This window comes from Hibiscus syriacus, unplaced genomic scaffold (genome assembly GCF_006381635.1).
Source record: "Hibiscus syriacus cultivar Baekdansim isolate YM2019G1 unplaced genomic scaffold, ASM638163v2 tig00112042_pilon, whole genome shotgun sequence".
Classification (NCBI taxonomy): domain Eukaryota; kingdom Viridiplantae; phylum Streptophyta; class Magnoliopsida; order Malvales; family Malvaceae; genus Hibiscus; species Hibiscus syriacus.
Genome location: NW_024063240.1, coordinates 26,234 through 42,074, shown reverse-complemented (window position 1 = coordinate 42,074; position 15,841 = coordinate 26,234). Strand labels below are relative to the sequence as shown.

Below are 15,841 nucleotides of genomic sequence, written 5' to 3'. Positions count from 1 at the left end.
AGTTTTTTATCTTCATGCTTTACCGCCATCGATCCTTTCTACTTTGTTGGTTTATATGATAATTGTTTTAAATAAGAGTTTTTGAGTTATCTAAAATACTATTGAAAATGTTAACAATAAAGTTTGTTTGACATGATAGAAGGTTATAATATTTTATTAATGAAATATAAAGTTATTTGAAAATAAATTTTATTACTTTTTGTTATTTTTTTAATTTATTGAACGATATTAATAATTAAAAAATATTATGATGGTCATGGATGGATATATTTTGGTTATCTTCTATGTGGTTCACACATTTCGGGGAAGGTTCAAAGTAAGGGCTAAATCTACGAGATAATGTGTTGGAATTATTTATTTCACGAGATAACGTTCTCCCAAGATTAAATGTTGAAATAGGGCGAATTACACAGTGTTGGTCGTAGGTCGCCATGCCTTCCGGGCGACATACGACGTGGCAGCTTCAGACGTCCCATGAACAACCCAACCCATAGGACGCCATGCACTCCCAGTGACCTCCTAGGTCGCCATGCACGCCCGACGACCTTGTCTCCTTGCATGGCCATGTGATATTTCTGCACGTCCCGCTTTATGGATGCAACACATGCATGAGGGAGCAGAGGGTTAAAGCTTGGTCGTCGGGCAGGAATCTCCCAGCTATGACATGCAGAGGGTTAAAAGCTTGGTCGTCGGGCGTGCATGGCGACCTCTTTGGTCGCCCGGAGTGCATGGCGACCTAGGAGGTCGCTGGGAGTGCATGGCGACCTATGGGTTGGGTTGTGCATGTCCCATGCACACGATCATTCCCTCGTCGGAAGCTGCCACGTCGTAGGTCGCCCGGAAGGCATGGCGACCTACGGCCAACTGTGTAATTTGCCTTACTTCAGCAATTAATCTTGGGAGAACGTTATCTCGTAAAATAAATAATTCCAACACATTATCTCGTAGAGTTAGCCCAAAGTATGACTTTCTATAGATTTCATTTATTTTCAACGTGGCAATGAAATAAGATAATTTTTGTATCCGATCGGCATTACTTAATTTGAAAATTTTTATTTATGTTTTAAATGTATGAATATTAATATAAAAATAATGTTTAATATATTTTAATTAAAAAAATTATTAATTATAAAATAAGTGCTCAAACTATAACATTTTTTTACGAATAAGTGCCTACAATAATTTTTTGAATGATTTCAGTGCCTAACATTACAAATGTTATCATTTTAGGTGTCCGGATGGTAAACGCCGGTAAATTTCTATGTTAAATGACATGTGTCACATTCTGATATTTTTAAAATTTTTATTTAAAATTAAAAATATTAAAATTATATATTAAAAATTTTTAAAATAGCCTCAAAACTTTGAAAACCTTCATTTCAACCTCTAAACCCACGTCGGCAGCCGCCTTTTTCAATCGATGAAGCTCCACTCGACCTCACCTATCCCTGGTAATAAATTCCCCTATGAAATCGCGACTGATCGTCAACCAATCGACGTTTTGTACCCGTGAACCCTAGGATGAAAATTGCGATCCCACACAATTCTGACAACCAATCGAATTTATCTACGATGTCGTATGACTAGGAGGATGACGGGAACTAAGCCGGTGGTAGTTGTCGTGGTTGGAAAGGGCGGCAACGGCGGGTTAGAGTTAGGATTTAGGATTTTTATGAATTTGGGGTTTTTTTTGTTATTTAAGAGAAATTAGGGTTTTCTTATAAATATAATAATGTTTTAATTTAAAATTTAACTATGACGATGTATGAGTAGGAGGATGACAGAGACTAAGTCGGCGGTAGTGGTCATGGCTGGAAAGGGCGGCAACTACGGGTTAGAGTTAGGATTTTTATGAATTTGGTTTTTTTTTGTTATTTAAGAGAAATTAGGGGTTTCTTATAAATATAATAATGTTTTAATTTAAAATTTAACTACGACGACACATGACTAGGAGGATGACATGGACTAAGTCGACGGTAATGGTCGTAGCTGGAAAGGGTGGCAACGACATGCTAGAGTTGGGATTTAGGATTTTTATGAATTTGGGTTTTTTTTATTTAAGAGAAATTAGTGTTTTCTTATAAATATAATAATGCTTTAACTTTAAAAAAATTTAAAATTACCTGAATGTGTAGTCACTGGTGCTCGAACTCTTAACCTCTAAGAACAAAAATAGTTCCTCCATGGTCAATGCAAAAGTGATTTAAGCATACGAATTTAGGCACATTCTCTATATGATCCCATTAATGTCCCCCATCTTAAACACATCAATATATGGGGAGCAATATCTACATTCACAACATTTGGATCCATCTTCGAATCACAATATTATATGGACCAAATTGAAACAAAGATTTAGGGCATATTTTTTATTTGGAACAGTGTTGTTTTAAGTAATCTGAAGACGTTTTCGATTTTGTAAAATTTTTACAGAATTTTGATTGAGTTTAAAAGATAAAACTTCAATCCGAGATAATATTGATCGATCTGTCCTGTATACCTATCGTGTCCTGTAGTTTTCGAAGGATTCAAAAGCATCTTCAAATCTACATTACATAGGAAACTCTAGAAGACATAAAGAGAGCATCTCCAAAGAAAAGATCTCAAATAACAAATCGAAGAAAATTCAAAATTTATGGTAGACACATGTCCGTCCTGAACTAAGAGTGGATCCGCCATTGATCGGATTCATCAAATTTTGGTTAAAGACGAAGAGCATTCCCATAGGATGAAACGGATCAATTCGAAGGTGTAACTGTCGTTTTATCCATTAAACATTTATTTTTCGTTAAAGAAACCCCATCTTTCTCTCTTACCACGTCCACAACCAATAACATCTCACCACGTGGTCAATTCTCATCGGTCCATTTGTTCCCCTATATAACCACCATCCCGTAACGGTATTTTCTTCCCCCCATGTTTGCCGCTACATAAAACAACATAAAGAAATCAAGAAAACCAGAGATCAGTGGAAGAAACCGAAAAGGGAAAGAAATCAAAATCAAAGAAGTCTAGGAGCATTAGACTGAGAAAAGATAATAATGGGTATAGAAGCAGTGGCTGCTATTGGAGGACTAGAGGCACAGAAGAAGAACAGAATTCAAGTGTCCAACACCAAAAAGCCTCTCTTTTTCTATGTTAATCTTGCCAAAGTAAGTCTTTTTTTAATCTGGTTTTTTGTTTTTGTTTTTCGATATGTTTCATACAAGATCATGTTTTTGACTGATCTTGGCTTTGGGTCTTCTTTAATATGTCAAACCTTCGGTTCATTAAAGATTTCGAGGCTAATTATGATCATCTGTCCTTGCAAATGTTTGTAATAAATCTGTGGTTATGGATCTAAATGTAAGTTCAAAGATAGAACTTTTATTATTTACAAGCAACTAAATGTGAAGCTTTATGATCATATCATGGTCAAGCTTTGTTTCATGTTTCAGTTTTGTTTCCTTCTGATGCAGAGATACATTCAGCAGCATAATGATGTTGAGCTTTCTGCCTTGGGCATGGGTACATTTCTCAGTTTTGTTTCTTAGATGCAAATGATTGATTTCCTAATAATTTTTATCTGTTTTGGTGCTTCAATGTCCATCTGGTTGTTCATCGCCTGTTCGTGTTTTTTCATCTATGAAAATCGATTCGTTGTCGTAATTCCCCCCTCAAAATTGTAATGCAGCAATCACTACTGTTGTCACTATTGCTGAGATATTGAAGAACAATGGATTGGCTATTGAGAAGAGTAAGAATCTTTTTTCTTTCCTCATCAAGCATGGATTATTTGATATTGATTGTTTATGGAACAAAGCAGAAGTCTCGACATCCACGGTTAGCATGAAAGACGAGAACAAAGGGCGTGTTGTCCTAAAAGCCAAGGTATCCATATAGTTTACCTCTGGACTTGGTAGCTGATTTCATTCTGATCTCTGCTTGCTCGCTGTTCCAGATCGAAATCGTGTTGGGGAAGTCGGACAAGTTCGACTTGCTGATGAATGCTTCCAATGTGGCACCGGAGACTGATACCAAAAACAAGGAATGACAACTTAGTGCGGCAAAGGATTTGATGTTCATTGTTGTAGTTCGATTTTGGATGTTCATTGATTGAAACTTGTGGAATAGTTACGCCTTTATAGAATGATATAACAATGAGCAGTTTGCAGTTGTATGCTTCTCTCTGTTCTCTTCAAGCGTGGAGGGATCATCCATGTTATTACATTGTTTCTTTTCGAACTTGTATTTCTCGTTGTTAACACGAAATCGATGATTGAATAGTCGATAATTTTTCGTTCTTTTTCAATAATCTTAAATATCGATGAACTCGTCTCATCACCATTTACTATTTTATCGACTTAAATTTTGCTCATATTTGAAAGATTTGGAATGTTCATTCAAAATTTTGAACAATAAGAAATGTTATTCCAAAAAGACGAATAAAATTCATTGGAATTAGCCCTGTCGGACAATCGATAAGAGAGATTGGACGATCAATAAGAAATGTTATTCCAAAGAAAAAAAATGAGAAAAATATAAACGTTTTGATATTGATTTTACTACGGATGGTGATTGTTGGTGGGTGAAAGGCGATGATTAATTGACAATAAAGAGTTGATGATTTTTTATAAAAATAATAGAGAAAATAACAGTAACGTAAGGGTTCAATACAAAAAATCAATTCAGAAAATTTAGTGGTAAAACTGAATTTTTTTATAATTCGGCGACAAAAACAAGACAGAGAGTAAAATTCAACAACCAAATTTTGCCTTGAAAATATCACAGTTTGAACTGCATATGTAATCCAGTATATGTTCTTTAATGATCTTACTATGATCAAGTTTGATAGAGCTGCTAGTCTTACTGGTATGGTAGATGAATTTTGATGAGGTCATCTTGTGAGTATTGACTGAAAGTTCATACCTTGTTGTTCGCTTCTGATTTAGGCTTTTATGTGTGGGGTATTTGTTTTCATTTCTTGTGCATGAGTTTGTTTTAACATAAGAATTTAGTTCATTAATTTGTTCTTTGAGATCTATTGTTGACAATTATGGCTATTTGATATTTATCCTCTTCTTGAATTGTGTTTATCCACCATCTCTTGCATGCATAGATCTGCTACGAGAAATGGTTTCGAATATTTTTAGTAAATGACATAGAGACATCATGCATGATGTTGTTGCAGAGAACATAGATGTGCGTCTCCAATGGTGTGTTCTTAAGCATCTGAGTTGCAATTACTTTGTTATACTTTGACTCTCTATGGCTGGTAAATTTTGGTTAGTTCGGGTTTAGGCAGATGTCTCTTCTTCTTCGATCTTTTCTCTCATCTATGTCGATCTTTTATCGTTGGCAGCGTTCAATCTAGCCTTGGATTCTTGATGTCATTTTTGTATAATTTGAATTTGATTTATTTGAAGCAGTTAAGTATCTTGTTCTGAAGTTACATAATCTTCTAGGACATGGGTAGAGGGAGAGCTTCATATGTTTACTCGGAGAAAATTTCCCATCGGTTTAGTACGGCTTTATCATCGGCCTTTTTCGATCGGTTGCTTCTTATTTGACACCATGTTTGCTATGCTCAAGACTTTGATCATGTTTTTGGGAAAGAAAGATGGAAGTTTTATTGGAATCTTCCATGTGATGATCATAAGTTGGAGCACTCATCCTTAGTTTACTGTCATGCTAATAACAAGCTTGTTGATGTTCAAGGAACGTGTGAAAGTTTCCTTTTCTCATTTGGTACAATAAATAAGTCGAATGCCGAAACCTACCGATTGTTGGTCGGCAAGTTGGGGGAAGATTTCGATTGTAGTCTCGAGGATGATCCCTCACTTGAGAATCATAAACTTGGATGTTCGACTCAAAGCCACTGTTCTTCGTTGCAATGAGCCATGGATGCCAAAACGCTATGCCAAAACATTGATGCGAACACGATCGACTGTGTTTCCAGCTTCTGAATTCGATATATCTTTACCAGTTTCCATTGAACATGGTAAGTATGTGCAGAAAAGAAGTGGCGATGTACTGATTCGGTTAAAGCTACACATCAGAGAAACAACCGGCTCGATCCTTCATCTCATGTATCATATAAGGAGCTTAAGATTGCTACTGATTCGGAATCTGAAGTCAATAGTGATGCTGGAAAGGAGGAAGATGGTGTAATTATCCAAACTCATCATCTACAAAGAGATCTTGTTGATCAACAGATGCAGCCAGAGTCTCGAACTTTTACTTTGTCCGACGATTTTCCTTCGGAGAAATTCATGGATCCCGTTTCTGCACTTAAGCCTTCTATATTCATTTCACAATCAGAACCGGAATCAACCATCATTGAAGAGCCTCTTAAAACTATATCAGTGGAATCTACTGATTCAAAACGACATGTCTTGGAGGAACTTACCGAGCAAGCCAGTTGCGAAATCGAGCCATCCTCTTCTTCTAAGCTTATTTCTCTTGATGGCTTCCCTTTATCATCAAAATACAGGGAAGCTTCTATTGATGTGCCAAAAGAAATGAATCTTGATTCCCTTGATAAGGACTCTCCATTGTCAAATCCTGGTGAAGTTCCTATTCAAGTGTCAAAAGAGAGTAAGCTTATTTCCCTTGATAAGGACTCAATTCGTTGGACCTAACCGATGCTTATAAGCTAGCTGTAGGTAGTAAAGGAAGACAATTATCTGGATTGTTTGTTGAGCAATGGATTGGGAGAGATTCTTCTAGACTTAGTGAGGATCTAAAGGTCTTATTGTCACAATTATCTTCTCGAGGGACGGAGCAATCGATGAACGATGCAAGTCCGAGGATATATATAAACGGCGATGATTACTCGACTGCAAGAAGAGAAAGTGAAGCTGCAAATGGAAGCCTTGCAGCACCTGAGAATGATGGAAGTACAAGCCGATCGAGTACGATATGGAAGCACTACAAAACACAAACGGCCTCCTTGCGGAGAGAGAGATTCGAGATTGAAGCGGAGCTAGAGCTTTACAGGATGAAGTTCCCCAACGGATTCATGCCATATGACATGGTGAATCATTCAGAAGCTAATGGCATTGAAGAAAAGGCAAGCTTACGCACAGATCAAGGTACCTAAAAAACTAACACCGGCGCCACGGTTGAAGAAATCGATAAGTCATTCGAGGACACGAACAGGATCACCGTGACGAATTCCATTGTCTGGACATGAACAAGGGTACCATGAGGAACTCAATCCATGACTTCAAATATTATTGCAGAGCTTGTGAGACCTGTTCTCTTGGTAATGAATTTGAAGATTGAATTCGTTTTTCCCTTTTTCTCGAACCCAAGACCTTTAGGGAGAACACCACTCTTTTTTATCGCTGAGTTCGCTCGATGGATTCTACAGGTTATGATGTTTAAGTGTCGGGTGCAAAGTTAAGTTTGACATGATGAAACCATACCATCCCAATACTGGTTTGTTCTTGAGTGGCTTTGACTGTCATGTTTTTACATTGGTCAAATTCTACCGTCAGTGTCGTACTTTGCATAAGTTTTGAATTTAATCCCTATATTCTAATTTGGTCAATTTTAATTCAATCTTGACTCGGAAGATAAAAAAACAATATGATTAATTAAAGTTGACAAAATTGAACAAATTGGAGATCAGAAATTAAATATACAAACTTACATATAGTACCGAGACTAATAGTAGAATTTGGTTTAATAAATTTGTTGGTTAATGTTTGAGTTAAGATCAAATTTTCAAAAATCAATAAATGTAGGGACTAAAAATAATAAAATTAGAGTATATAGACTAAACATGTAACTTACGTATAGTACAAGCAGCTAACAATAACATAAAAGTTATAAAATTTTGTAGGGAGTACTATTAAATAACTTAAATTAAACAATTAACTTTTAGGAGGGGCCAAAAGTATATATATATATATATATATATATATATATATATATATTTGTTTAACTAAGGGGTTAAAAGGCTTATATTAAATCTTTAATATTAAAGATTAGAGCTGTTCATTAATAGGTCGAGTTTATACATGTGATTAATTTACTTTGTGTTTGTTAAAGTATATCTTACTTAAAATATATAACTTATTTTTTAGGGTTAAGGGTCATTTTTACCGATGTAGTAGATCGAATTTATTATTTTCATCTCTATGATATTTTCGTAGTAATTTAACCCTTGAAGTTACTTAATTACATCAATGTTTAAAATATTTATTATTGTTCAGGGTTTTTAGTTAAGATTTAAAGTTTGAGGTTTAGGGTTAAAAGATTATAATTTAGGGTTTAGAGTTTAGAGTTTTAAGTTATAATTAGAATATAGAATAATACAATTTTGAGAGTTAAATTAATACAAAAATACCATATTAACTAAAATAACTAAAATGATAATTGGAGTTTATTACAGAGACAAAAGTAATCCTTGAAACTTTTTTTTATTAAGCTAATTTGTATTTATAAATAATTGATCCAAACTAGGATGGGCATGGGACCTAAACCCGACGGGCTCCGACACGAATCGATCGGGTCAAATTTTTTAAAAAAAATTCAGGTTCGGGTCGGGTTGGATCGGTTTTTTTAATGTGATGTTCAGGTCGGTCGGTTTATGGTGAAAAATACCCGATCTGAAAAAAATATATAATTTTACCTTAAATATTTAGAAATAATTACAATAATACCCCTCTATATATTATTTTTTTCAATCAAGTCACTGTTTTTATTGAATAAAAATATTTTTTTATTATTTCGGGTCGAATTGGGTCGGATTTTTAAGTTATATATCGGGTCGGGTTCGGGTCAAGTGAAAATTTGTTTTGGTTGGATCGGGTCGGGTTTCTGGTGGAAGACTACTTGTTCTCGAGTCGGGTTGGGTGGAAACACAAACACGTTTTCTTATCCTTACATATTATTATTTTATTTTTAAAAATATTAATTCAACTTTTAATTTAATATTTAAGAGTATTTTTCTAATATTTAAAGTCTAAATAGTAATTTATATTGATATAAATTAAAAGATAAATATCAATTTTGTATTAGAACTGAGCATAAGCCGGGTCTTTTGTAAATATTAAATTTTATTAAATTATTTTCCTATTAAAACAAATAATAAAATAGCATAACTTAACTAAAATAGAGAATTTGTTGCTAATTTCATGCGAAAGTTTGACCCCCACACATAGTATTTACTAAATTAAAATTCATAATTTTTCAATTTTATTATATTTTTTCCTTTATAAATAAAAATCAAATTTAAATATTTTTTAGAAAAAATAGAAAACTTGAAAATGTATTTCTATTACATAATATAATTACAAAATTAAAGTAAATCATTAGTATTCAATAAAACATATACAAATGATTTTTTTCATTATTTAATTTTAAAAAAACGAAAATAAAACAAAGCCCTGGGGAAGGAAAGGAAAGGAAAGCAGTAGTCGCCGTTCTCCTTTGGAGCCAAACCTTGCAGCGTCTCTCCTAATTTTTCCAGAGAAAGTGACAAAAATAATGCTCCAACAAATCTCAATGGCAGTGTTTTCGAGCTCCACCGAACCGGTTTTTGCTTCCAGGCCATCTCAGTTTCGTTCTCAGCCAGCAACACCTCCCTCATTCGGCTTCTTCTTTAAGGTCGCCGCCGCCGCCAAGAACCATCACCGCCATCGTCGACTCCGACATTCTTCTTCCTCTTCAAAGCTCTCCGTTCCCATCCTCGCTTGCCGCGCCTCACGTGACTCTCACGAGACTGACTCCTCTCACAGGTTTTATTTTATTCTGTCAAATGATTATTCAATTTATCATTTTTTTATTGCGTTAATGCGTTTCCAATGAAAACAAAAGAACATAAATTTTGGGTCTTTTTTGTTTTTATGGATTTTTTACGTTCAAGTGTTTTTATTTTGTAGGAAGGACGATGCTCATCCAGTTCACGGACTATCCGAAACGATTGTTGGTGTATTAGGAGGAGGCCAATTGGGGCGTATGTTATGCCAAGCAGCTTCCAAGATGGCCATTAAAGTCATGGTTTTGGACCCTTCAGAGAATTGCCCCGCCAGTGCCCTTGCTTATGATCACATGGTTGGCAGCTTTGATGACAGTGCTACTGTTCAAGAATTTGCTAAAAGGTCCAAATTTGATTCTGAAATGGCTGCCTTTATTTGTTCTAAATGGAATATTTACATTCATAATCTGTTTCTTGTTAGTTAGATGTGGAGTTTTGACGGTCGAAATTGAACATGTCGATGCTGCCACTCTTGAGAAGCTTGAACAACAAGGAGTGGATTGTGAACCTAGAGCTTCTACCATTCAAATTATCCAAGTAATTTCCTTAGACTTGTTTACTTGTGAGCAGTACAAATGTTTGTTATAAATTGCATCAATTTTCTTTTTCTTTTGATACTTGAATGGATGTTAAGCATGATTAATTATTGTGCTGGATTTATTATCTTACAGGACAAATATCTCCAGAAAGTTCATTTTTCGCGGCATGATATTCCACTTCCTGAGTTTATGGAGGTTGTGTTCTATTTTCTTTAAGATCATTTTATTGATTTAGATTTCATTAAAAAATATATGGATATATTGATTCCTCTGTACTGATAAAACAGATTGATGATCTAGAAGGAGCCAAGAAAGCAGGCGTACAGTTTAGCTATCCTCTTATGATTAAGAGCAAGAGATTAGCCTATGATGGGCGAGGAAATGCAGTTGCAAAGAATGAAGAGGATCTTTCTTCTGCCATAGATGGTAACGGACATGCTACTAGAACGGATGTTTTAGTGTTCCCCCCCCCCAATTCATAATCACTTTAATTTTTTTTAAGTCATAGGATATCTCTAAATATTTGTCAAAAACTAAAATCCTTGTTGTGGCTACCATTTCAAATCTGTTGAATCTCATCTCGGCTTTAGTTTGTATATATGTTGACTGTATCAATCTTTACGGAAGGGCTCTTCTAGTTTAATGTAGATGTTTTCATGGTGGTTTTCTCTCGAGACGGGAGAAATTGTCTTGTTTTCTTTTCTTTTCTTTATTAGTATCTAATTTTGATTTGACCTATAACCAATTTGTAAATTTGAGTATAAAATTAAACACTTACTTTCCCAGTTTAAAGTTTTTTTCATCTTTACTGCAGCTCTTGGTGGATTTGGCCATGGCTTGTATGTTGAGAAATGGGCTCCTTTTGTAAAGGTGGGTGTCTGGAATGTGCTATTGACCTTTTTATTATACTTTTCCTTTTCTTTTCTTTTTTTCGTTTATGTATTTTTTGACATCTTCATGGTCACTTTGTCGATGAGATTTGCTCCAAACTGCCTGATATGATATATAGAGATAATTGCTATTTGCGTATAGATATTGTTCTCAATTGAACTGATATTGCTTTTAGGAGTTGGCTGTCATTGTAGCAAGAGGAAGAGATAACTCTATCCTCTGCTATCCGGTTGTTGAAACTATTCACAAGTAAGACATTTAGTTTTCTTTCTTTCTATCTTCACTTTACCTTATTTCATTACGATAATTGAGCATTATGTGATTTTACCAACATGTGACTTGTGAGGAGCTCTGTGAATCATTGAATATGATGAACTATGATTATAAACTTGTGATTTTTATAGGGAAAACATATGTCACATTGTTAAGGCACCTGCTGATGTGCCATGGAGGGTCAGAAAACTTGCCAATGATGTTGCACACAAAGCTATCAGTTCGTTAGAAGGGGCTGGTGTCTTTGCAGTGGAGTTGTTTTTGACGAAGGACGGTCAGGTGTATATCTGCTATCTTTACGAGTGTCTAATTCCACTCCTAGATGGCCGGCAATAATTCAGCAATTTATGCCTTTCACTGACATATTTCCGTTTCAACTAGATTTTACTAAATGAAGTAGCTCCAAGACCTCATAATAGCGGTCATCACACAATTGAATCCTGCTATACATCACAGTATGAACAGCATTTGCGGGCTGTTGTTGGTCTTCCTCTTGGTGATACATCCATGAAAACTCCAGCTGCTATCATGTACAATCTACTGGGTGAGGATGATGTAAGTTCCTTCTCATCCTTTCTGATAACTCCCACACCTTTCCGCTTTTGTGTTTCTCATGATATACTAAAAAGTTTGTACACGAGTATAATTTACTGAAAATTTCTGTTGTCCTTATGCTTACAGACAGTGAAATGGTTTCTCAGATTTGAGTTGCACTAAAAAGTGTATGGTTTCAGGGGGAGCCAGGTTTCAAAATGGCAAATCAAATTGTAGCAAGGGCACTGGAGATTCCTGGGGCTACTGTTCATTGGTACGATAAGCCAGGTTAGGTTGCTTCGAGTTTACTCAGGCTTATAAGTTAAAATACCTGTTGTTTTTTTTCCCTTTCTCGTACACACTTGGTCTTGTTCGTTGTCTGACATGATTCCCCCCCCCCCCACCCCCAGAAATGAGAAAGCAAAGGAAGATGGGTCATATAACTCTTGTTGGTCCTTCTGTTGGTGTTTTAGAAGCACGGCTGAAATCAATGCTGAAGGAAGAAGGTTATGAAAATCCGATTGAAGGTCAGTTGGATAGAGTTGATGCCTGAACTTCAATTTTGTTGTCAGTTTGTTTCTTCTTACACTTATCTAATGCAAATCTAACGAAAGATTCAGTCAGAAATAGGAAGACACGACTGAAACTGAACTGTGTAGAGATTCGAAACTACCGTTGGTTTGGTTTTACTGACTTATTGCTCTCTTTTTGTCGCTAAATGCAGTTGCACCACGTGTTGGGATTGTAATGGGTTCGGATTCTGATCTTTCAGTTATGAAGGATGCAGCAAGAATCTTAAATATGTTCGGGGTGTCTAATGAGGTAGCATTTTTTATAGCTTGGAATTTTCATTTTTAACTAGGCATTTCCACTTTGATTCCATTGATTAATTCATTTGCAGGTTCGGATAGTCTCGGCACACAGGACCCCTGAACTGATGTACACTTATGCCTCCTCTGCTCGGGAGCGAGGCATTCAGGTTATCATCGCTGGTGCTGGTGGTGCAGCTCACTTACCAGGCTAGTTATACATAAAACGATTGTTTAACATCATTATCCAACATGCTCCAGCTATGTTAGTGACATTAATAAGGTCTGTTTTGAATTATAGGTATGGTAGCCGCACTTACACCTTTACCTGTTATTGGTGTTCCAGTCCGTGCTTCTACTTTAGACGGAATAGATTCACTCTTGTCCATCGTGCAGGTACACTCAAACTTGTACTCGAAATTTACATTTCTCGAATGCTAGACGTTTATACCCATTTTAATGATACAGATGCCAAGAGGTGTTCCAGTCGCGACGGTTGCAGTAAACAATGCAACAAACGCAGGATTGCTAGCCGTAAGGATTTTGGGAGTTGGTGATGGTGATCTGTGGACGAGGTAGGTTCCCTTCTCTCATTATATAACTAAAAGATGGATGTGTTCGAGCTAAAAACATCTCGAATCCTAATTTTGACCCCATTTCGCGGCAAATTCTTTTCCAGAATGAACCAGTATCAAGAAGACACAAGGGACTTTGTCTTGTCAAAAGCCGATAAGCTACGAAAAGATGGTTGGGAAGCTTATTTAAACCAGTAAGAGTAACGAATTACTCGATTTTCTGCAATTCCTTGAGGAAATTAACCATAAACTAACGAATATCAAATAACAACTCCTGTCATGATCTCAGCATTTCTACTTGAGACATCATAGCTACAGGCTGTCCAAACAAGTTGGAAAAATAACAGAAAATACAAGAATTGATGGTACTTCTGTTGTAGTAAGATAATTATTTTCTTGTCTCTGATCGAGTTAATAACTTTGTTCAAGGAAGTGAACTTCAGTAATTTGTTATCTGTTAATGGAGTTTAATCTCATGTCCAACACATTGATTTTGTACTGATTTATGAATTTACATTTTCTTTCAAGAGTCTAATATGATGATTAAAATGTAGTATATGTGTCGTGTTTGGTTTTAAATGAGTAATACTCATGCACACCTAAAAATAAAATTGTTTGAACTCGAATCATTCAGTTAGATATTTCTTTTACTACTTAAATTCTATGAATTTATATTTTTGTTATTAATCTGTGTTAAATACAAAGTAATATTTGTTCAAAGAACATTTCCAATCATTCAATATTGAATGTTTATATTTGTATTCCTGGTGCTCGAACTTGAAATTTCAAGAAATAACAATAATTTTTTTACTATCGAGATTATTTGTTTCGTCCTATGAATTTACATTCTTTTACCATCAAGATTCTTTTACCATCGAGATTGTTTGTTTGATTGATCTTTTGAAGTAACAAAAGAGGGGTGATTCTCTGGAAAAGTAACATGCAGATGTCCCAAACCTAGATTCCAAGTTCCAATTTTGCTTTCTTCTATGGGTATTTCGCGGGGAAGTCTTACATGCGGCAGTTTAATATACGGTTAAGAAAATACGTTACCGGAAATATTTTTTTTAACATTTCGATAAAAAATTACCTAAAACATTATTTCTACTAAAAATATTATCATTGGGTGTTTTATCGGGTTTGTTAATATATCTGGTAAAGCGTTACTTAAAATTTTATTTTTTTCTATCGAAAATGTTAATATTGGGCACTTTACTAGAAATATTAAAAAATATTAATGTTTTAGGTATTTTTTACCGGAAATGTTAAAAAAATAATAACATTTCCGGTAGTGTATTTCCTTAATCGTATATTAAGATTGTTGTACGACAGAACTTCCCGGTATTTCCCCTTACTATATAATATATTAGTAGACTTATCACTGCCCCAGCCATGGCTACTGAATAAAATATTCATAAATAACATAATTTATTTGATTCTGTCAGTGATAAGCAGTGTTGCATGTGTTTATCAAACTAGTCAATTGTAGGTTGAGCGATGTTCAATTTGTGCTAGTTAAAAAAAATTATTGATCAACTCAATTTGTTATTCATTAAGTTTGATAAAATTTTGCTTAACTCATGTTTATTAAAAAAATTGTTATTTAACTTGACTCGTTGTTCAGCTCGTTACTTGTTAAGCTCATCGAAACTTTTATCTTATGTTTTAAATTATATATAAAATCTACTAAATTGATAATTAATAATTTAATATTTTTTTATTTATTGAAAAATTAATAAATTAATAATTTAGCATCTTTCTTATTAACTATTAGTAAATTAGAAATTATTACTTTTGTTTTTTTAATAAAATAACTTTTTAGGTTAACTATTCAAAATTTCTAAAAAGAAAATTAATAAATTGGTCGTGAATTTATTAAGTCGAGTTGAATCTTATTTAATTTAATTTAATTTATTAAGGTCTCGAATTAAATTTGAATCGAATCAATTCAAATTAAATATTAATCTAATTTTAACATAATCAAAATTCAAATAATTTACAAACTGCTCAATTAATTGAGCACTTCTAAACAGTGCCCATGTTTCAAGTCTTAAAGGAAATCCTATTACTCCATTATTATAATTATTAGTATTGTAATTCAAGCTTTAATATAAAAGTGTTTTTAATTTATGTCAAAAAGGGAAAAGGCACTAGTGAAATAAACATTATTTAGCCAATTACGTTAAAAAAATTAATATAAAAATAAGTGTTGAAATATAAAAATAACTCCAAACGGACCCCGAAGCTAGAAATCGTAAACCCATGCAATCTTAACGGCCAATCAACGGCAATGATGACGACGTCTGACTAGAGAGATGACAAGGTGATACATGCACCACATGGCTCACAACAAAGGAAGACGAAGTGACTCTTTCAATTGAACCACATGTCCAAACACCGAAAAAAAAACATAACAACATCAGACTTGCAACGACTTTTTGAATGGGATCTAAGTGATATTTGATTGACACG

General features: G+C 34.5%; 2 protein-coding genes and 1 pseudogene across 2 annotated transcripts; all 3 read left to right on the top strand.

Moving 5' to 3' along the window:
- The first annotated feature begins 2,937 nt into the window (after positions 1–2,937).
- On the top strand, positions 2,938–4,265 carry LOC120174186 (uncharacterized protein At2g34160-like). Its single transcript, XM_039181130.1, has 5 exons — positions 2,938–3,152; positions 3,459–3,507; positions 3,674–3,736; positions 3,806–3,870; positions 3,941–4,265. The coding sequence occupies exons 1-5, from the start codon at positions 3,042–3,044 to the stop codon at positions 4,031–4,033; spliced, it is 381 nt and encodes a 126-aa protein (XP_039037061.1). The 5' UTR covers positions 2,938–3,041; the 3' UTR covers positions 4,034–4,265.
- Positions 4,266–4,817: 552 nt separating this feature from the next.
- LOC120174187 lies at positions 4,818–6,620 on the top strand (annotated as a pseudogene).
- Positions 6,621–9,381: 2,761 nt separating this feature from the next.
- Positions 9,382–13,723, top strand: LOC120174201 (phosphoribosylaminoimidazole carboxylase, chloroplastic-like). The gene is made up of 16 exons (XM_039181137.1): positions 9,382–9,728; positions 9,873–10,091; positions 10,174–10,285; positions 10,420–10,482; positions 10,575–10,713; positions 11,102–11,157; positions 11,354–11,427; positions 11,583–11,730; positions 11,833–12,006; positions 12,186–12,273; positions 12,396–12,512; positions 12,710–12,807; positions 12,887–13,004; positions 13,096–13,190; positions 13,263–13,369; positions 13,474–13,723. The coding sequence occupies exons 1-16, from the start codon at positions 9,478–9,480 to the stop codon at positions 13,565–13,567; spliced, it is 1,953 nt and encodes a 650-aa protein (XP_039037068.1). The 5' UTR covers positions 9,382–9,477; the 3' UTR covers positions 13,568–13,723.
- The last annotated feature ends 2,118 nt before the right edge of the window (positions 13,724–15,841 follow it).